General features: G+C 42.4%; 1 protein-coding gene across 1 annotated transcript in view; it reads right to left on the reverse strand.

Annotated features, from left to right (window-relative positions):
* Positions 1–323: 323 nt before the first annotated feature.
* Positions 324–18,230, reverse strand: part of RPA1 (replication protein A1) — a 54,180-nt gene continuing 36,273 nt past the window's right edge. The window contains exons 6-17 of the mRNA XM_060080928.1: positions 18,069–18,161; positions 15,682–15,814; positions 14,404–14,506; positions 12,541–12,609; positions 12,202–12,394; positions 11,904–12,043; positions 11,341–11,489; positions 8,293–8,425; positions 6,130–6,306; positions 5,491–5,598; positions 2,931–3,017; positions 324–1,318 (exon numbers count right to left, since the gene is read on the reverse strand). Of these exons, the coding sequence (XP_059936911.1) occupies positions 1,211–1,318; positions 2,931–3,017; positions 5,491–5,598; positions 6,130–6,306; positions 8,293–8,425; positions 11,341–11,489; positions 11,904–12,043; positions 12,202–12,394; positions 12,541–12,609; positions 14,404–14,506; positions 15,682–15,814; positions 18,069–18,161 (1,493 nt within the window). The 3' untranslated portion in view covers positions 324–1,210. The remainder of the gene's footprint in view (positions 1,319–2,930; positions 3,018–5,490; positions 5,599–6,129; positions 6,307–8,292; positions 8,426–11,340; positions 11,490–11,903; positions 12,044–12,201; positions 12,395–12,540; positions 12,610–14,403; positions 14,507–15,681; positions 15,815–18,068; positions 18,162–18,230) is intronic.

Below are 18,230 nucleotides of genomic sequence, written 5' to 3' on the forward strand. Positions count from 1 at the left end.
CATAATTACTGTTTTCTTACCAGCTCACTGTCTGTTCACATTTCAAAGCCTGGTTGGTGCTAAGACTGCTGTGTAAACATCAATAAAATCCAAAAGTGCCAGATCATCAGGCTTCCAGGGCACAATGGCTTTTTGTTTTTGGTATATTCATTCCTTTAAAGATGCATTTCAGAGTTGCAAACATTAGGAAGAATCATCTCCATGCTTTGGACTAATCTTCGAGTTTGTAATGAGTTAACATCTCCCCCCAGTGAACATTTATTATGAAGGCTAATTAATTGCTTTCCAGCTACAAGAGCCCTTTGCATTCAAAGAAAGTAGGATTCACAAGCAGAGACTATACTGTTTATTAAACAAAGCAACGGAAACAAAGGGCTTCTCCTTTCAAAATCGCTTCTATTTAACATAGCTTTAATCAAGAAAAGAAACATACAAATGCAAGAAATATGTACAGGTAGAAAAGGCATTCCAACCAAAATGCAACATTAACTGAAGGGAAAACTAAAGCAATGCTCTGTAGTTGCCTGGATGTCCCTAGGGGACGGCAAGTCACTGCTTATCAGCCTTCCTCAGAAGAGACAATTTTGATTAATATCAGACCCATCTGACTCAGTCTATTAGACCCTGAAGGAAGGATATTTTCAGATAAAAAAGATATTACTTTGATTAATAATTCTACCCTATTGCCATTCCAAGCATTAACAACTATGTGGCACCTCTAGAAAGAGAGCCTTTGAATTCTAGGAAGACACGCCTACTACAACACCCAGGTTCCTGTGCACAATCACTTCTCGGCTCTCCCTCCCGAGAAGGGACCCAAATCGTGGAGGTGTCACCACTGGAGAAGTGGAAACCCTACTTACATAATTTATTTCACTGTCTGCAGATTTAGGGTCAATTACTTGTGACATAATTCTCGGTTGAAGACAATGAAATCTTAATAAAACTGACAAAAGCCTAAAGACAGAGGGAGTGACTGGTACTACACTCTCCGCCAGCTGACCCCGAGGTCTCACATGGTTTACACCACAGTCCTCCGAGCCAGCGGATTTCCCTTTGCAGCCAGTGGGTTCCCAGACGCACAAGAGGCAACGGCTTAGTCCCCCACAGAGAGGCACTCCTCAGGCGGGGCGGGGCGGGGGTCGGGGGTCGGGTGTCAGTTCGCCTTAGCCCTCTGTCTACAGACTCCTGCCCCGTTAGCAGGCTCGGCTCACATCGCCGCAGCGTTTCTCCTGATGCTCACGATCAACCTTCTGCCATATTCTCTGTAGTCCACGGGCTTCACGTCCATCACAGTGGCCTTAATTCGAGACTCATCCTTTGAAAAGAGAAAAGCGATTTGTGAACGAAGGAAAGCCTGTGGCCACGGGGCAATGGTTTCAATGATCCCAGCAGGAGAAATCACAAAGACACGCTGGGTTCAGAGTTCTGTCAGTCCGATAAGGAAACAATGATGCTGAGAGCCCAGGGCAGACTTTCTGGGGCCGGGAGAGTGGACAAAGGCCTCCCTTCGATACAGACCCCTCTCACCTGTCCCTCGTGCTCCCAAACGCTCAGGAACCTAGACTCCAAGCGCGATGGACCTTAGAGGGCTCATGAAGTTCAATGTACTCTCTTTACAGAGGGGGAAACAGGAGCCCAGAGGAGACAGTGACTTCCTAAAGCCACACAGCTGGCTCTGAAGGTAGGCACCATGGGGAGAGGAGAAGCACACGCGGCAGGGGAGGGAGGCCTGCCGTGGGCCCACCTCGGCCCCGAGAGAGGCGACCTCGCTCTCCTTCACCTCCCCTGTCCACACCACTCCGGGGCCGAGCAACCCTTCCATCCCTCCCCTTCCTGACACCACCCTGACATCGTATCACTGACCTCTGGAGTCCCTGTCTCACTTAACGCTCAAAAAACCGAGCACAGCTATCAGCAGGTATTAGGGTTAAGGTCTGACAATAAAACAGGACGAGTAAACCCTGAGGCAAGCAGAGAAGTTTTCTGAATTCTCTCCCCTCGCCGGTTCACTAGGTTGGATGTTGCCTGCAGAGGCAGAACCGGGTGAGGCCAGCTCAGGGGCTCACACGCTACAGTGTGCTCTGTACTGACTAAACCCAGTCGTATTTCGAAGCATGGTTGAGAGCAAAGCTCTGAGGCTGGACTGCCTGTGTGCCATTATGAGCTCTGCCACTTGTTAGCGTATGAATTTAGGCAAGTTACTCATTCTCCGTATGCCTACCTTTTTTTGCTGGTAAAAACGGGGCTAACAATAGTTTCTACACATAGGGTTACTGCCAGGATGAAGCGAGACAATGTATGTAAAGGGTGTAGAACAGTATCTGGCAGATAGTAAGTACTCAATAAAGGCTGTTTTATCATGACTTTACAACCGTATGATGTTATGAGCTATTTAAGGAATTTTCAAGGTAATTTTAACTACATATGGTCTTTGTTTCACATACTGACTTTAAAACCCAAACCATGTGGAAGATGTGAGTCCATTTTGTCGGGACACAAACCAAAAACCCCCAGGTTTTAACTGAAAAGGCCATACAGTGGGACTTCCTTGGAGGTCCAGTGGTTAAGACTCCGCACTCCCAATGCAGGGGGCACAGGTCTGATCCCTGATGAAACTAAGATCTGGCTTGCCGCAAGGCACAGCCGGAAAAAAAAAAAAAAAAAGGCCACATAGCATTTTTTCTCTGGATGTTGACACTGGACAAGACCCTTAACCTCTCTTTAAGTCTGTTTCCTCATCCGAAAACAGGATGATGCTTGGTACCCCAGTGCTGGGAAGATTCAATGAGTAATAAATGCAGGGTGCTTAGCGTTGGGTCTGGAACACAGTAAGCAAGGAACTGACAGTTAACACTATAATGTTGCGGGGGTGACAAACAGCAGTTCCCCACTGCTAACCCTCCTGCACCTTGGGTGATGTTACTTACATTGTAGGTCTCCAATTTGACCCTGATCCTGAATGTAAAAGATCTAAAGTTGGCATTCTGGAAAACTTCCTCAAATGCTTGTTCGTTCTGCAAAAAAAAAATGTAAAACTGTAGGCATGGAAACTACCAGACCATCTGAAAATGTCCGTGAGATTTCTGAAAAGACTTTGAGGAAAATCCTTGAGAAAATGATCACCCCCAGTGGTTTAAAATTTCTTAGGAATGACTAAGGTGACATTTCATCACATAAAACTGTTTAGGTAGAATTTTATTAAAAATTAAAATACTCTACCTAGAGTGCTCAAATTCATAGGGGCAGAAAGTGGAATGATGGCTGCCAGGGGCAGTGGAGAGTTAGTGTTTAATGGGTCCAGCGTTCCAGCTTAGGAGGATGAAAAAGTTCTCGAGCTTGATGACGGTGATGGTTGCACAGCAACGTGAACGTATTTAATGCCACTGAACTTACACTTAAAAATGGTTACAATGGTAAGTTTTATGTATATTTTACCACAATAAAAAAAAACCTGAAACACTCTTATGAAACACATTTCTAAACTTTAAAAGTCTGTGATGGAATAGATCTGAGGCTCAGCATCTTCATCACAAATTAAGGATGGGAGGACACACTCAGAAAAAAGTTCAAGTTGTCATATGCATTATTTCAGCCTCTGGATTTACAGCTATGGATTTGGTGAGGAAGTGAGGAAGACAGGAAAAGTAGGCAAAGGTTAGGGAAAAAGTTTAAAAACGATACTCCTCTCTCCCTCTTTCTCTGGCCCCTCAAATACTATTTGATTAAGCTGCTGAATTAAAAAAAAATGTCTGGTAAACAGGGATCAGAGAAAGCATTTTATATAAATATGCATAAAATAAATGTACAAGAACTTTTTAAAAAACAGTTCATATCAGTCAAGTATTATCTTTGCCAGCCACTTGAAACATGAAAATAGCTTTATTATATATAGAACTGTTTTGTGTAAAGGTTACTACACACACACACAAAGTCCTCAGGCTTTCGGGTATGTAAATAAAACAATGTGTTAAACCTTCAGAAAATCACACCAGCTGCCATGATTCTTTCAAGATCAGTGAAAGCATGGAGCGCCTACTCCAAGAATATCATGGTCCCTGAGGGAAGAGTTTCTATATGTCCTCATTCACTGGCAGTGAAACCAGCCAAATGTAATAAGCTCATAAAAAATCCTGAAAGGCTGCCTCGAGCCTTAAAATCTGATATGAAAATAGAGGACCAGGCAAAACAGATAAAAGATACCATCATACTTTAAAGTCAATTCCAGTTATTTCTGTAAAAGGGCTTGTTGGGATTATTTTTAGAGAGCTCATGGACAATTTCAAAGAGACACAGGGGCAGAGCTAAACGGACAGAATAGAAGACAGAAAAGAAGAAAACACACACACCAAAACAAATGACAAACCCTTTTTTTTGTTAGCGGCTTTTATAAGTATCCTAACCGATTTGGAGGAAAACAGGGGAAAAAAATCTACAGATAGATGCTAATTTGTGTGGCCCAGAAAATATAGCTTTTATTGGTCTTTACATGTTTTATCTGAGCAAGTACCTTTCTTAAGTTTAGGATAATTAGTAATCTATTCCCTGAATTAAATAAAACTAATATGTGAAAATACTAATTTATAAAAATGAAATGGAGAAAGTTATCTTATGAAAGAAAGTTACTTCGTAAGAATTCCATCTGACAACATGAAATAAGCAAGTACCTTATACGTGAATTTAAACCAGGATTGATTCAACTTTTCAGAAAACTGTTCGTTACATTAAAAAGGCACATCTGGAATGGATAAAGATGTGGTACATATACACAATGGAATACTACTCAGCCATAAAATAGAATGAAATAATGCCATTTGCAGCAACACGGATGCAACTAGAGATTATCATACTAAATAAGTCAGAAAAAGAAAGACAAATACCATACATGTGGAATCTAAAATATCACACAAATGAACCTATCTACAAAGCAGAAACAGACTCACAGACATAGAGAACAGACTTGTGGTTACCAAGGTGGGGACAGGTAGGGGGAGAGGGATGGACTGGGAGTTTGGGGTTAGTAGATGTAAACTATTACATTTAGATTGGATAACAAGGTCTTACTGTAGCACAAGGAACTATTCAATGTCCCGGGATAAACCATGATGGATAAACCATAATGGACTTAAAGTCCAACAAAGACTCAAAAAAAAAAAAAAGGCACATCTGTACTTCAGCTTATTTCAGAAGACACCTTCCAGATCTCAAGTGACTGCAGGCACACCAACTCTTGGTGTGCTAACAGTAACAGGAGAAAAAAATGCTGGAAAGTGCTGTTTTTAAAGCATTTTCTATACATTACTTCACGCCTCATTGTTAGCACGTCCAAGGTAGACACAATTAGACAGAATCGGATAAGCTCTCAAATAATCATCAGTGAGAAACTATACAACACCCAAAAGCAACAAACCAAAAAATATTAAAGAGCAAAAAATGGGCAAGTGTTATAGCATGGGAACTATTACAGTAATAATACAAGACGCGGCTGACCTTCTCTTTTAACTCCCCAAGATAAGCAGTGCTTTGTCCAAGGATGGCCTCTGCAGACTCCTGGAAACATGTGACCCACTGATTCTCTTGAAAATCAGCAATATTTACCTAAAAAACACAACTTTACGTTATTTCAGCAAAGAAATAATAAAAGGAAGACACACTAAGGAGACTGGAAGATTAACTTTTTCTACTCATTAAAGTAATTTCTAGGGAAAAAACCCATTTCCACTATATATGCCATATTCTTTCCAAAGAATGTAAAAAGTATCCAAGAAAGAAGTTCGAAATGTAAGTCTGGATCACAGCAGGAACAAGATGTGGTGTGTATGTGTGATTTCAGATCTCAGTGGAGATACAGCCCAACTAAACTCTCCTTCAGACACAGAATCTGGGCACAATGGACTCAGTGGCCCTCCAGCCACAATGGCCTTTGGACTAAAGGTTTTGAACAAGCCACCAAAGTCCTCTGCATTTTAAACTGTATATCCTTCAGTCACCAGGAGGCACTCCATAAGACAGCTCTCAGTCACTGCTGGCATCCCAGACAACTGGAAAGCCTGAACTAAAGACAGTGCCAGGCACTTGGTAGGGACTCAAGAAACACCACAGTGGTCCTCATCCACCCATTCTACTTACTGACAGGATCATGCGGTACTTGAAATTGGGAAATTCACTGTCACACTTCTCGCAGCGGTACAATCCATTCTGTTGATCAATCACTTTCTTATTGCAGTCCTGAGTTGGGCAGGCCTGGTACATACAGTTCTCTTTGCGAAGATACACCACTGTCGCCACAGAGCTAAAATAGTCGGGCTTCAGGAGAAAACAGTGACATGAGACACAGAGCACAGGCCTATGTTCAGGACTGGACTTGCCCTTACACATGAGGGCTAAGTGTTTACATATTCTAGTTCTCATGATCACAGTGTGATTACTGGGAATAATTCATTCTATAGTTTTAGAAGTCACTTGTGCTGATTATAAAAGCCATGAAGGTAATAAACCAAGTTATAAAGCATATTATTCCTTAACAATAAAAGAATTAATTCTAAATTAGACTAAATTAATTAAAACTGAACAGATTATATGAAAGACAAAGACTTCAAGAGACAAAGACTTGTTCCTCCTGTTCCTCTGACCCTCCAAAGGTAACAGAACCAGGAAACACTGAGGAATGCAGTAAAATCTAGCACAGTTATGTTCAACCATTCCTCCCACATTAAAAACAACAGCAATGATTTCTAGCGTCTAGATTCAACTTTATCTCTATTTGGTCAGGTGTCAGCAAGTTTTTTCTGTAAAAAGCTAGACAGTAACTAATTCAGGCTTTATAAGCCATTGGGTCACAGTCTTTGTTGCAGCCACTCACCCTGCTGCTGTGGTGCAAGATGGTCCACAGACAGTATGGAGATGAGAGCGGGTGGCTGGTTTCAATGCGCTTGTATTTACAACAGGCAGCAGGCTGGATATGGCCCGGGGGCCTGTTTGTGAATCCCTGGTCTGAGTCATCAAATTCAGAATGCAAAAAGACTGAACAAGTGTCTTCAAAGTGGAGACGTCACTGATAAGTAAGTGTAGCAAGGGCCAAGTCATGTGCATGGGCTTTATGTTGCTATTTGCTTTGCCTTTTAACTCTCATGGAAAGGATACGGGATGAATAATTTTGGGGGGCAAGCAGTTCCCTCTGGGTGTACTCAATTCAGGGCCAGGTCAGCAGCCTCTGGGGCTTCCTGATGTTTCAGAACAGAAGAGGCAAAACAATACGGTGGATGTTTAAAGAGCTTGGGCAAATCCTCACTCCAAAAGGCCCTAGAGCAGGGGAGTCTCTGAGGAGAATGCCTGAAGGATGTTTCTATATTTCCAGGTAAGGTCCAGATTCAAAGTGTGACTTGAAAGTTTGGGTGCGAACAGGTACTCTCTAGGCCTGATTTCTTGTTACATACTGTCTACTCCTAGATCTAAGAAGGAAACTGGTTGACAAGAGACACAGACCTGTCCAATGTTTCATTCTCAGGATGCCGTATAACAGCATTATGAATTGCAGTCATTGACAATGATGAGTAAGAGAGTATAGCGAAATGAGACAGTACGGAATAAAAACCATATTGTATCACATGAAAATAATAAAGCAGGAAGTACTGGTTTGGGGAGCATAGAGGAGAAATAAATGATTTAAATATTGAACTGCTGACAGAACACAGGTTTAGATTAAGACGGGAGGAGGGTCATTAGATACAAACATTGAAAGGAGAGTTGCAACTAAAGTCAAATACCAGAGCCATTCTTGTCAGAGAATACCAGCAGCGCTCAGCCCACGAGACGTTAATATTCTACAGCCAGTGAGGGCACATGTGAACTGCCCGATGTCTGATGCTGAGACTGACTAATGCTCGGTGTGAGCTATAATCTCAAAAGCCACCTTCTTGGTATACGGGCATTTCAGTTTGCAGGAACAATCAGAGAAAAGAAATATGGACCTGAAGGCAGTTCATAAAATACACAACCTGATTACTACCACTTGGCTAAGTTCCCTCTGAGAACTACACAACTCTCTAAGTCAAAGCTTGAACATCTTTCTGCCTCAACCTACCTGAGGGATGTAACACACTCCTATTAGAAAGCACAGCTCCTTCATTCTGGCTGGGATCCTCAACCAATACGCCATGCCCTGGGCAGAGCCCCAGGTAAGACTCATAGCTCTGAATTAAGGTCTAACAGCTGGTAGCAGAAATGGAATCTGAAAACTATTGTCTCGCACATTTTACATGCTTTTGTGAAGAAAGTTAGGAATGCAGATACCTTGTCACCTTGGCCCAAGTTCTCTGATTTAACCTCATATAAAGTTTTCCAGTTGGTGTTGGTCCCTCCTATTCCTCCACCCTTTAGATCAGAGATGGAAACGCCAGCTAAGGCTTGTCCTTCCGAGTCAAACCTGAAAAACAAAGAATACCAGGCACTATGTATGCTTATTGAATATGATACTTGTTCCTACATGCTATATACAGGCTATCCACTCCCCACCCAACTTCTTTTTTTTTTTTTTTTTTTTGTGGCTGCGTTGGGTCTTCGTTGCGTGGGCTTTCTCTAGTTGCGGCGAGCGCAGGCTACTCTTCGTTGCAGTACGTGGGCTTCTTATTGTGGTGGCTGCTCTTGTTGCGGAGCACGGGTTCTAGGTATGCGGGCTTCAGTAGTTGTGGCACACGGGCTTCAGTAGTTGTGGCCTGCAGGCTCAGTAGTTGTGGCTCGTGGTCTCTAGAGCAGCCTCAGTAGTTGCGGCGCATGGGCTTAGTTGCTCCACGGCATGTGGGATCTTCTCGGACCAGGGCTCGAACCCGTGTCCCCTGTATTAGCAGGTGGATTCTTAACCACTGCGCCACCAGGGAAGCCCCCCCACCCAACTTTCATAGGTCAGGGCCAAGTGAGCTGATGGTAGGATCTTCCTCATTGTATCTACCGAAGAAACGGAATGACCTCTTTTTTATCTCAATTGCTTTGATGCCCCCCAGTGGTCAAGAAAGACAGTGCCCAACTACCACAGAACCTTTTATTAAATTAGCCTTGCATATCAACACTGGCTGGAGGGCCCAAGGCCTAAAAACAGTAACCCGGAAAGTCAACAACAAAAAAAGCAACAATGGAGAGCTGTGGTATAGTTCTTTGGGCTACTGATGCTCATTTTTGCTTAGCAGCTGCATTTTTATCATCACTGAAATGTATCAGGATAGAAAGGGACAGTTGACGTATTTTAAGAGGGTAGCAAAAAGTGTTCCCATGGTGAAAGATCTTTTAAGCCTGGTATAATTTCAAAAGATTATATGATTCAAAGTAATTTCTTAGAAGGTATTTATCTGTTTCCTTGTAGATTTACCATCTTAGTGAGATTTTACTCATGCCAATATATATATATATTTTAAGTTATTTTCTTTTTTTAATTTTATTTTTGGCTGTGTTGGGTCTTCATTGCTGCATGGGGGCTTTCTCTAGTTGCGGTGAGCAAGGGCTACTCTTTGTTGTGGTGCGCGGGCTTCTCATTGCTGTGGTTTCTCTTTTTGCGGAGCACAGGCTTTAGGTGCGCGGGCTTCAGTAGTTGTGGCATGCGGGCTCAGTAGTTGTGGCGCACAGGCTTAGTTGCTCCGCGGCATGTGGGATCTTCCTGGACCAGGGGTCGAACCCACGTCCCCTGCATTGGAAGGTGGATTCTTAACCACTGGGCGCGCCACCAGGGAAGTCCCATTTATGCCATTATTAAAGGTGAAATTAATTTATGTTAAATTATTATAAAATTGATTACATTTCTTGATCACATATCAGCTAATATGAAGGAAAGGGGGCCCGAGAGGAAGTGTCTCAGAAACATACTTGTGGCAGGGAAGAGTCAGTCTGAGATTAACCACATACAGAACAGGCTCCTTAAAAAGAGAGCATGGAACAGAACGGATGCTGCCCTAAGCTGCAGACAATTGCCTTTTTGTTCTGTCTGATCAGCGGCTAAATCTGTCACAGAGGCACAGCAAGGTCCACAAATCTGTTTCACCACAACTAGCTACATGAGTTTACGGTTTCAAAAACTCCAAGGAGACATTTGCCACCGAAGACAGCTATCCGGAGTCAACAGAGCAAGGAGAGAGGCAGCCCTTCTTACAGTAAAAACTCCACATCGTTGCAACCAAGATCTAAACATCTCCAGTCCTTGCTTAGTGGGATGTGTACACTGAGCTTCTCTTTGATCAATGCCAAGTTCTTTTATTCTAGAGGCAGCCATGTCTTTTTATGTTGACTGGGATCACAGTTACCAAGAAAAATATGAAGACCTTAATGTGGGCATGCAATTGAACTGGGCTCAAGCTCCAGAGCCTGTACGAAAATCAAGCAATAAGAACAAACCAAAGCTGTGATTAGGTCTGGTCAGGTTATTAATGAATGGGCCTTCCCTTATAATGCAATGCTAGCTACCAGAAGAGTTAAATACAGATCCACAGGGACTACATGCACAAGGCTGGCTTAAGTGACATGATCATGCCAGTAGATATTTCATGAAACTATTCAAATACTAGTGCAACTGGTTCACATTAGGCTTAAACAAAAGTGGGGAGTATGTAATATGAGCTAATTCCTTAGTCACTCAAACCCTAAGACATGGTTGGAAACCAACACACTCCCCCCTGTGACCACAGCTACACAAATTATTTAAGCTCAAGCTAGTTCCAGGGCTTTCCCTGACCACATCAATGCTTGCACACCATGCTTCAGTTTGAAGTGCTCTTTTAAGGCAGAGTTTAAACACCCTAAACAGCTAGACATAGTGAGGAGATTTCAGTAGCTTCTCCTCATCCCCCGAGTGCTTCATGAATAACAACGCAATGCCCACAAAGGCCCATTGTGCCCACCGCACTTGATCAGGGTCCAGTGAATACATGCTAGACGATGCAATCGGCACCAGAGACTGGACGGAACAAGAAGCACTCTCTCCCCCGACGCCGCAGAAGCCCACAGCTTTGAGTCATGAAAAGAAAGACGCCTCCGCTCACAGACGCCTTCACCATACAGCTGCTACCGCCAGCCTCACCTGCTTCGCAGGATCAAGGTCGGCAGGCAGCATTCCCATCCTAATTGCTCCCTGCGACTCTCCAGGTTTGTCATGGGATTACAGGTCTGTCAGTTGAAGGGCATTTAGAGCCATCCTTTCAGAAGGCACAATGTCTCCAAGAAATACAGGCACTGCTCCACCCAGAAACGAAGCTCTCTGCTTGGCAGACAGCTCATATACCGATCGTGGGAACCAAAAGAACCAGCTCTTCTCCAAACTAAGGCTCAAATAACCCTTGTGTTTAGCCCCATAAAACCTACCATCCACGAAGCTTGTAGGCCTCTGGGATGTCAGGGTTCACAATGACGGTACTTGAAGACAGTACAGAGAGGCTCCGTCCACCAAAATCAGAAACTCTGGCTCCTTTGATAGCCATCACGGGTTGTCTAGAACCGTCAAATCTATCAGCCTGCATAACAACAAAGACACCGAACAAACACAAACGATTGTCACTAGCAGGAAGAACGCACAAAACATTTTTACAAAAAACAAGGGAAACAGCCAACAGTAGAGTGAATGCAATAAATGGCACATGGAATCTATACAAGAATATAGAATCTGCTCGGAGACACATCAAAACTAATCGAGAATTAGAGGAAAGAGCGTTTCACTATGTAAAATCTAAATCATAGCAAATCTCACAGAAGTAAATCAAATAAAGGTTTTCAAATACTCCCCAGACAGTCCAACCCTTCATTAGGAAGGGTCTACACAGCCGACATGGCCAAAGCCCCACAGCTTCCAGGGCAAGACCACCACCCTGGAAGCTCTTTAGGTCTTCGCCTCTCTGCATGTGCCCTGACCACTCAACGCGGGTACTCACATCTTCTCCCCACAGAGCAGCATTCACCACTTTCCCTGACATGTCCATCAAATAGATAGTCCTCTTAGAGACTTCTCTGTTGTTAGACTTCACTGTGATTTTAGTGACATCTTCATAGCTCTTGCAGATTCCGATTATGTCTAAAACACAGGCACAACGTTTTAGCAAGAGATGGTCAAGGCTCCCATTACAGCATGACCAGAGGTTGGACAGCAAGCACTGAAGTCTCATGCCTCCCCTATATGTTGGAAACAGAACTAATAACCACCACTCTCTTCATTCTTACACACATACTTACCTACAAGTGAGTCTTTAGACTTGTTCTCTAGGTCATCAATCCCTGTGAAATCAAACTGAACTGTGGGTAAATGACGACCATCTTCACAGGGCATGACAGAAGTCTCATTATTGAAGGTCATCTCATAGTCATTTTTGACGGCTGTGAACTGTTTGTTGGCGATCTTCAGGGTGCCTTTAGAGAAGTAATAGACCTGTAAAAGAGGCCAAGCTATGGAACATGGGATAGGCCATCAAATCGGATATAAAAACCCTTTACAGATCACACAGCTCTCCAACAGACAGCATCCCCTCACCCCACTGCTCGGCTGTTCCCGTTCTCGACTCCATGCTACTGTACCTTGTTCACATCAATAAGAGGAAAGAACTTGTCCGCTTGCTCATTGAAAGCAGTCGCTCTGATTTCGCCCTGCAGAAGCATGCGAAAACAGGTTAGAATTGGGGAGTTCAAGTTTTACCAGTGAAAAACAGGACATCTTAGTGTCAAAAGGACATCTTTAAAGCAGTAGCACAGTCACCCCAGAAACACACAGTTCACAGTCACATATTCAAGTTAGTAACCCTGAAATAACCCAAGTTTAACCGGTTGATCCTGTTACTGTGCTTCATTAACCTCAAGTTAGAAACCTAAATAAATAAATAAATAAAAATTTTCGAACACTGAGCGACATGACTGAAGCCCCCAGGGAAGTGTGCTGAGCCACATGTTTGCACCCAGCGAGGAATTACTTCATACTCAGGAGTCACTGCCAAAAATGTTAAAAACAAGTCATACTTTCAAGTTGCTTGTGATTGGATTTTCACTTTTACTTTTCCATCAGTCAAAATGCTACAGAGGGAGAAGAAACTTAAATTAACAGCTGAATTTTTAGCCAAATGACAGATGAGACCAATAATTTGGTAAAAAAAAAATTAGGTTCTGACACCGATTCTACCCTCACAGTCAATACATTTTAGGGTATTATCCCATCTTCGAAAAACAAACAAAAAAATAAAAACAAACCAACTGTTTTTTTCGGCCCTGTTAGAGGTTTGAACAAATAGGAAATATGCAGCAGTTTGAAAAGAATGCTTGAAGTATACATTAGGAGTTATAAACAAAACTAATGGGGCTTCTCTGGTGGTGCAGTGGTTGAGAGTCCGCCTGCCGATGCAGGGGACACAGGTTCGTGCCCCGGTCCGGGAGGGTCCCACATGCCGCGGAGAGGTGGGCCTGTGAGCCATGACCACTGAGCCTGCGCATCCAGAGCCTGTGCTCCGCAACGGGAGAGGCCACAGCAGTGAGAGGCCCGTGTACCACAAAAAAAAAAACCAAACAAAAAAAAACAATGGACAGAGAAATAGCATGACAAGACTTTGTGGAGACTCCACAACATGGATTTTTCGTCTCTTCATCACGGTTTGGTCTTGTTTAAGAAAAGCATATAGAGGGACTTCCCTGGTGGCGCAGTGGTTGAGAATCAGCCTGCCAATGCACGGGACAAGGGTTCGATCCCTGGTCTGGGAAGATCCCACATGCTGCGGAGCAACTAAGCCCGTGCGCCACAACTACTGAGCCTGTGCTCTAGAGCCTGCGAGGCACATCTACTGAAGCCCGCGCGCCTAGAGCCCAGGCTCTAGGCAACAAGAGAAGCAACCGCAATGAGAATCCTGTGCACCACAACAAAGAGTAGCCCCCGCTCGCTGCAATTAGAGAAAGCCTGTGTGCAGCAGTGAAGACCCAACGCAGCCAAAAATAAATAAATAAATTTATTTTAAAAAACCCAGAAAAGCACATAGTGTCTGCACAGCCAGAATCCATCTCCCACAAAACCGATCACTTATCACATATCAAGGCTGCTTCATACCTTCTGCTGTGGCCCAAAGCTCCACTTGGCTCCTAAGCAGACAACCCCCTGGGGCTTCGACTAAGCCTGCCAGCAAGTCAGACAGTGTCTCTGGTTTCTCCTGCCCGTGAGGCTACTCACCTTTAGAAAACTAATTTCTACTGCTACAAATGCTTTCGTTTGAGATCAGGGATTTTATTTATGACTTTAACCCTTTGCCCCCAGACAGCATCAGAAGACTACAATAGAAGAAAAACAAGAACAATCGTGTTTCTTCTTGGCTTACTATTGTTGTTCACCTCACAGGCCTGCACAGAGATTAGCCCTCTGTTTCTCAGAGAAGAAGACTCCTCTCTCCCCACTTGACAAATACTCACACTCTCATCAACTAGTTCTATAGAGAAAAGCTTCCCTTCCCCTCGGGAATTGCTCCAGGTACGGATCTGACTTTTGTTGGTAACACGAGCACAAATAGTCCACCTAAAAACCAAATACATTATATTAGTGTTTGGAGTCTTACTTGGGAAAGATCTGAAAGGTTCCCTATCATCTTCTTATAGCCTTTCTTATCTTATGCATATTCCATTTTTCAGTGTAAACTGTATTTTAATCCAGCTAATTAAAACCCCACGATGACATCCAGGTTTGACAGTTTGTAGAATAAGCAAATAGTAAAACACACAAGGTGATTTAACACTGACTCATTCTCCTGTCAAATAAGTAAATTTATGAATGCTCTCCCTTCTCCAAAAAGCATCACCAAGGCAACACTATCCCCTTAATGAAAGGCTCTAAGCTAGAAAATGCAGTAATACCAGCAATTATATTTTGCCACTATTTTCAATCATGGGAACTGATATAACTGATGTCAAACTTCTGTCTCGTTTCCAAGACACACTGAATATAAATATAAGGATATGGAACGCGGTGTTGGTTCAGGCACCAAAAGAAAACACCCTCAAGCACTATGACCTCAGACAGAGGCCACTAAAAAAGGAGGCACAAGGTCTGACATCCAGTCCTAGTGCCCATCCTGAATGCAGGTGCTGGGCACATTAGCTACCTTACTCATAATTTCACAGGAGAACGGATCTTTGCTATATTGCAAAGAATTGAAAAACAAACAAAAACATAGCTGAAAGAATTCTGAAACGAGTACTCACTAATTTTCCACAGCTTAAATTAATTTTGAATGGGAAGAAGTCATATAAAAGAAATATCTGTTCAGGTTATATTACTATGGTTAATACAAACAGCACAGATTCTTTTAGCCAACTAAATCAGAGTAATAATTTTTAGACTAAAAGTCACCTACTTATATGATAAGATGAAATACCTTCTGAATTAGAAAATTTATTCTTACTCATAGGACTACCAACTGATTCTTGAAACATTAAATCTTTTAACTTTCAAATTCTTTTAAAACGAATGAAATTCCACAGGCTATGGATGACTGCTCTTTTTGCCCTTCTTTTATTGAGAGTTAAAGGTTGCCACAATTTGTTATCTCCTCCCCCTCTAGAGAAAGAAAAAAGGAGGAAACCTATTTTATGTGTGGTAATCCTGAAGTTCACATATAAGTAACTCAAGAGCCCATAATAACCTCTTATATCGTTTCTAAGTCCCTTCTAAACTTATTCCATGAAATAACTCACTTGGACTGGTAAGGGGTGAGGCTGGCAATGGGTACCACTTTGGCCTGTGTTCCCCCGGAGCTGCTCCCTAGGCTGGTACCTCCAGGTTTTCCAAATGTCTTTGAGGCACCAAAAGTCTTAGATACAGTGGAACCTTTAAAAACAAACACAAAGAAGGACAATCATTATTTTATTTAAATTTTATAGTAAGTTTTGCAAGAACTCTCAATTACTAGTGACATCATACAAGATGAGAGACAAAGTTTATCTTTTAAATAATCAAGAGATTTGGACATCAAACAGAGACTGAAACAGGAGGCTAGAGGCAGATCTAGGAAGAAGGCTGGGCACACAGATGTTCACGACTGTATCTGCTGACTTACGCCCTGAGGTCAAGATAATAATGGTAATGAATCCAGACACTGCTATTTCGGAGGTCAACCCTCTTAAACTTTTCCCGTGTATCAACAGGCAGGATAATGGGTCAGAGAAAGAAAATCAACCTTCTTGACTGGTAAAACTGATGACAAGTCACTAGTTGCATAAGAGAAAAAGCAAAAGGAAATGCTTGGAATTAAGGGACACAGTGGGTGAGCCATCCGAGGTGAAGGATACCTATCATAAATATATCGCCTCAAAACATCCCCAGAAAACTCCCAGTTTTCAACTGGTCTTACAGTCACGGAAAGTCTAGAATGAAGTTTACGGGACTGGGTTTAGTTGGGAGCAAAGGGCAAGCATCAGTTTTCGGTTCAAGACAAGTAGGTGGCTGGCTTTCGTGACCCCTTCTTGACTCCTTTAGCCAAGCCTAAGAAGCTGTCTTGCACTTGGGAAGGATACGTAATTACGTAAAGCCTATAAGCAGATGAAATCTTTACATGCACGCTGTTTCTATAAAGCTTCAACCTCCAAATTCAGAAAAGATAATTTAGTCCAATGATTTCACATATTCTATATCAAAACATTTCTTCAGAATGGCATCTGGCTAGAAATGTAAATCTTCCATCACTTGGCATTTATTTATTGAGTTTCCACAGCCCGTATTGCACTATTCTAGGCATTTGTAGCACTTAGTAAAAAAGATACATACACGGTCCCAGATCTTCAAATTTTCTCTTCTAACTGGGGAGTCAAGAAACGACTACACACACAACAGTAACAATTACCTCAAGGTGACACAAGGAAGCACACATACTCTACAGAATATTTATGTGTGTGTGTATATACATACCTAGTATACAATACATAATTATATAAAACACACACACATCCAGTTTTCATGCTGGCAGGCAGCCTCCCCTCCATACACTTCCAGTCCTTTTTCTTTCAGCACCCAGTTATGTGTTTAGGGAATGTTAACTGATTTTTTTAAATCAATCTCAATATAAGCCAAAGATAGACAACTGGAAAGATAAATCTGTACGGGTGGGGGGTGGGAAGAAGAATAACATACTATTTGTATTTTAGCCTAAGGAAGTAACTTTTAGGGTCTTTACCATTTTAGATAATCTATTCTACCACCCCCCTTCGACAGTACATAATTTGAGAGTTCTGTATAAATAGATCCACTTAGAAAGGGAGATGGATAGAAGATAGCTAGCTCTTGCAAGGTAGATAAAAACATCAAAGACTAATGGGGAAAAAGACTTATGTCCTGCAAGTTTCATAGAAACATTAGTGACGTCTTAACCCTGCTTTTCTTAGAATCTTAGCATTGAGAAATAGAAACTAATAGTTGAGGGGAGGGGAATAGGTGATGTATGTGAAGCTGGGACAGAAAAAAGAAACTCTAAAAGTAAATTCCAACCAAACTCTACAGATCATAATTTTCAGTGGCGACATCCCACATGAGGAGGTTCCTAAAGCAAAGGCCAGAAAGTAAACAAGATGATTCCATTACAGCCTCTCAGGACCTGCTGAAGAGAAAGTTAAAAAGAAACTATTTCTCATCCATGAGACAGAGAAGCAGGACCTATGACCAACATAAGTGATACCGTCTTCAAGCTAAGATAAATACAAGAGCCCCAGATGGGAAACCTGGAGACAGACAAGCCAAATTTAATAAGCGGATCCTAAAGAGTTAAAAGGCAAGAATTTAAAAGGTATGTATTTCACAAAGTCAAGAGGGTCTAAGTGAGAAACTACCAGATAAACTGTTAACAAAGCACAGTGTATAATTCTGATTTTTTTAAAAAAGCATATTAAGTATCTTTAAAAGACAGTCTTTAATCATTTTTTCAATCACACACTTTACAATAATTCCAAGAAGAAATGGAATTATTCTCTGCAAGAAGCAACTGTCATGAACAGCATTTTGAAAACTCCCTTTAGTCTCAGATTAAATTTCAAACCATCATTCGAAAGCCTGCCACACACAATCAGCAGGCATCCTCATATGGCAGCCTTACCCACTCCCGAGCTCCCATTCTGTTGCTGGGGCCTGCTGGCTGGTGGACTGGCTGCTGAGACTGGAGGAGGAACTACTGGCTGTTGTCCATGTCCTGGTGATCAAAAGAGAAAGACCATTTTAGTGCAAGTAATTTGGGTTAAGAGACTTAAACTTAAGTAGA

Source organism: Mesoplodon densirostris, chromosome 18, assembly GCF_025265405.1.
Source record: "Mesoplodon densirostris isolate mMesDen1 chromosome 18, mMesDen1 primary haplotype, whole genome shotgun sequence".
NCBI classification, from domain to species: domain Eukaryota; kingdom Metazoa; phylum Chordata; class Mammalia; order Artiodactyla; family Ziphiidae; genus Mesoplodon; species Mesoplodon densirostris.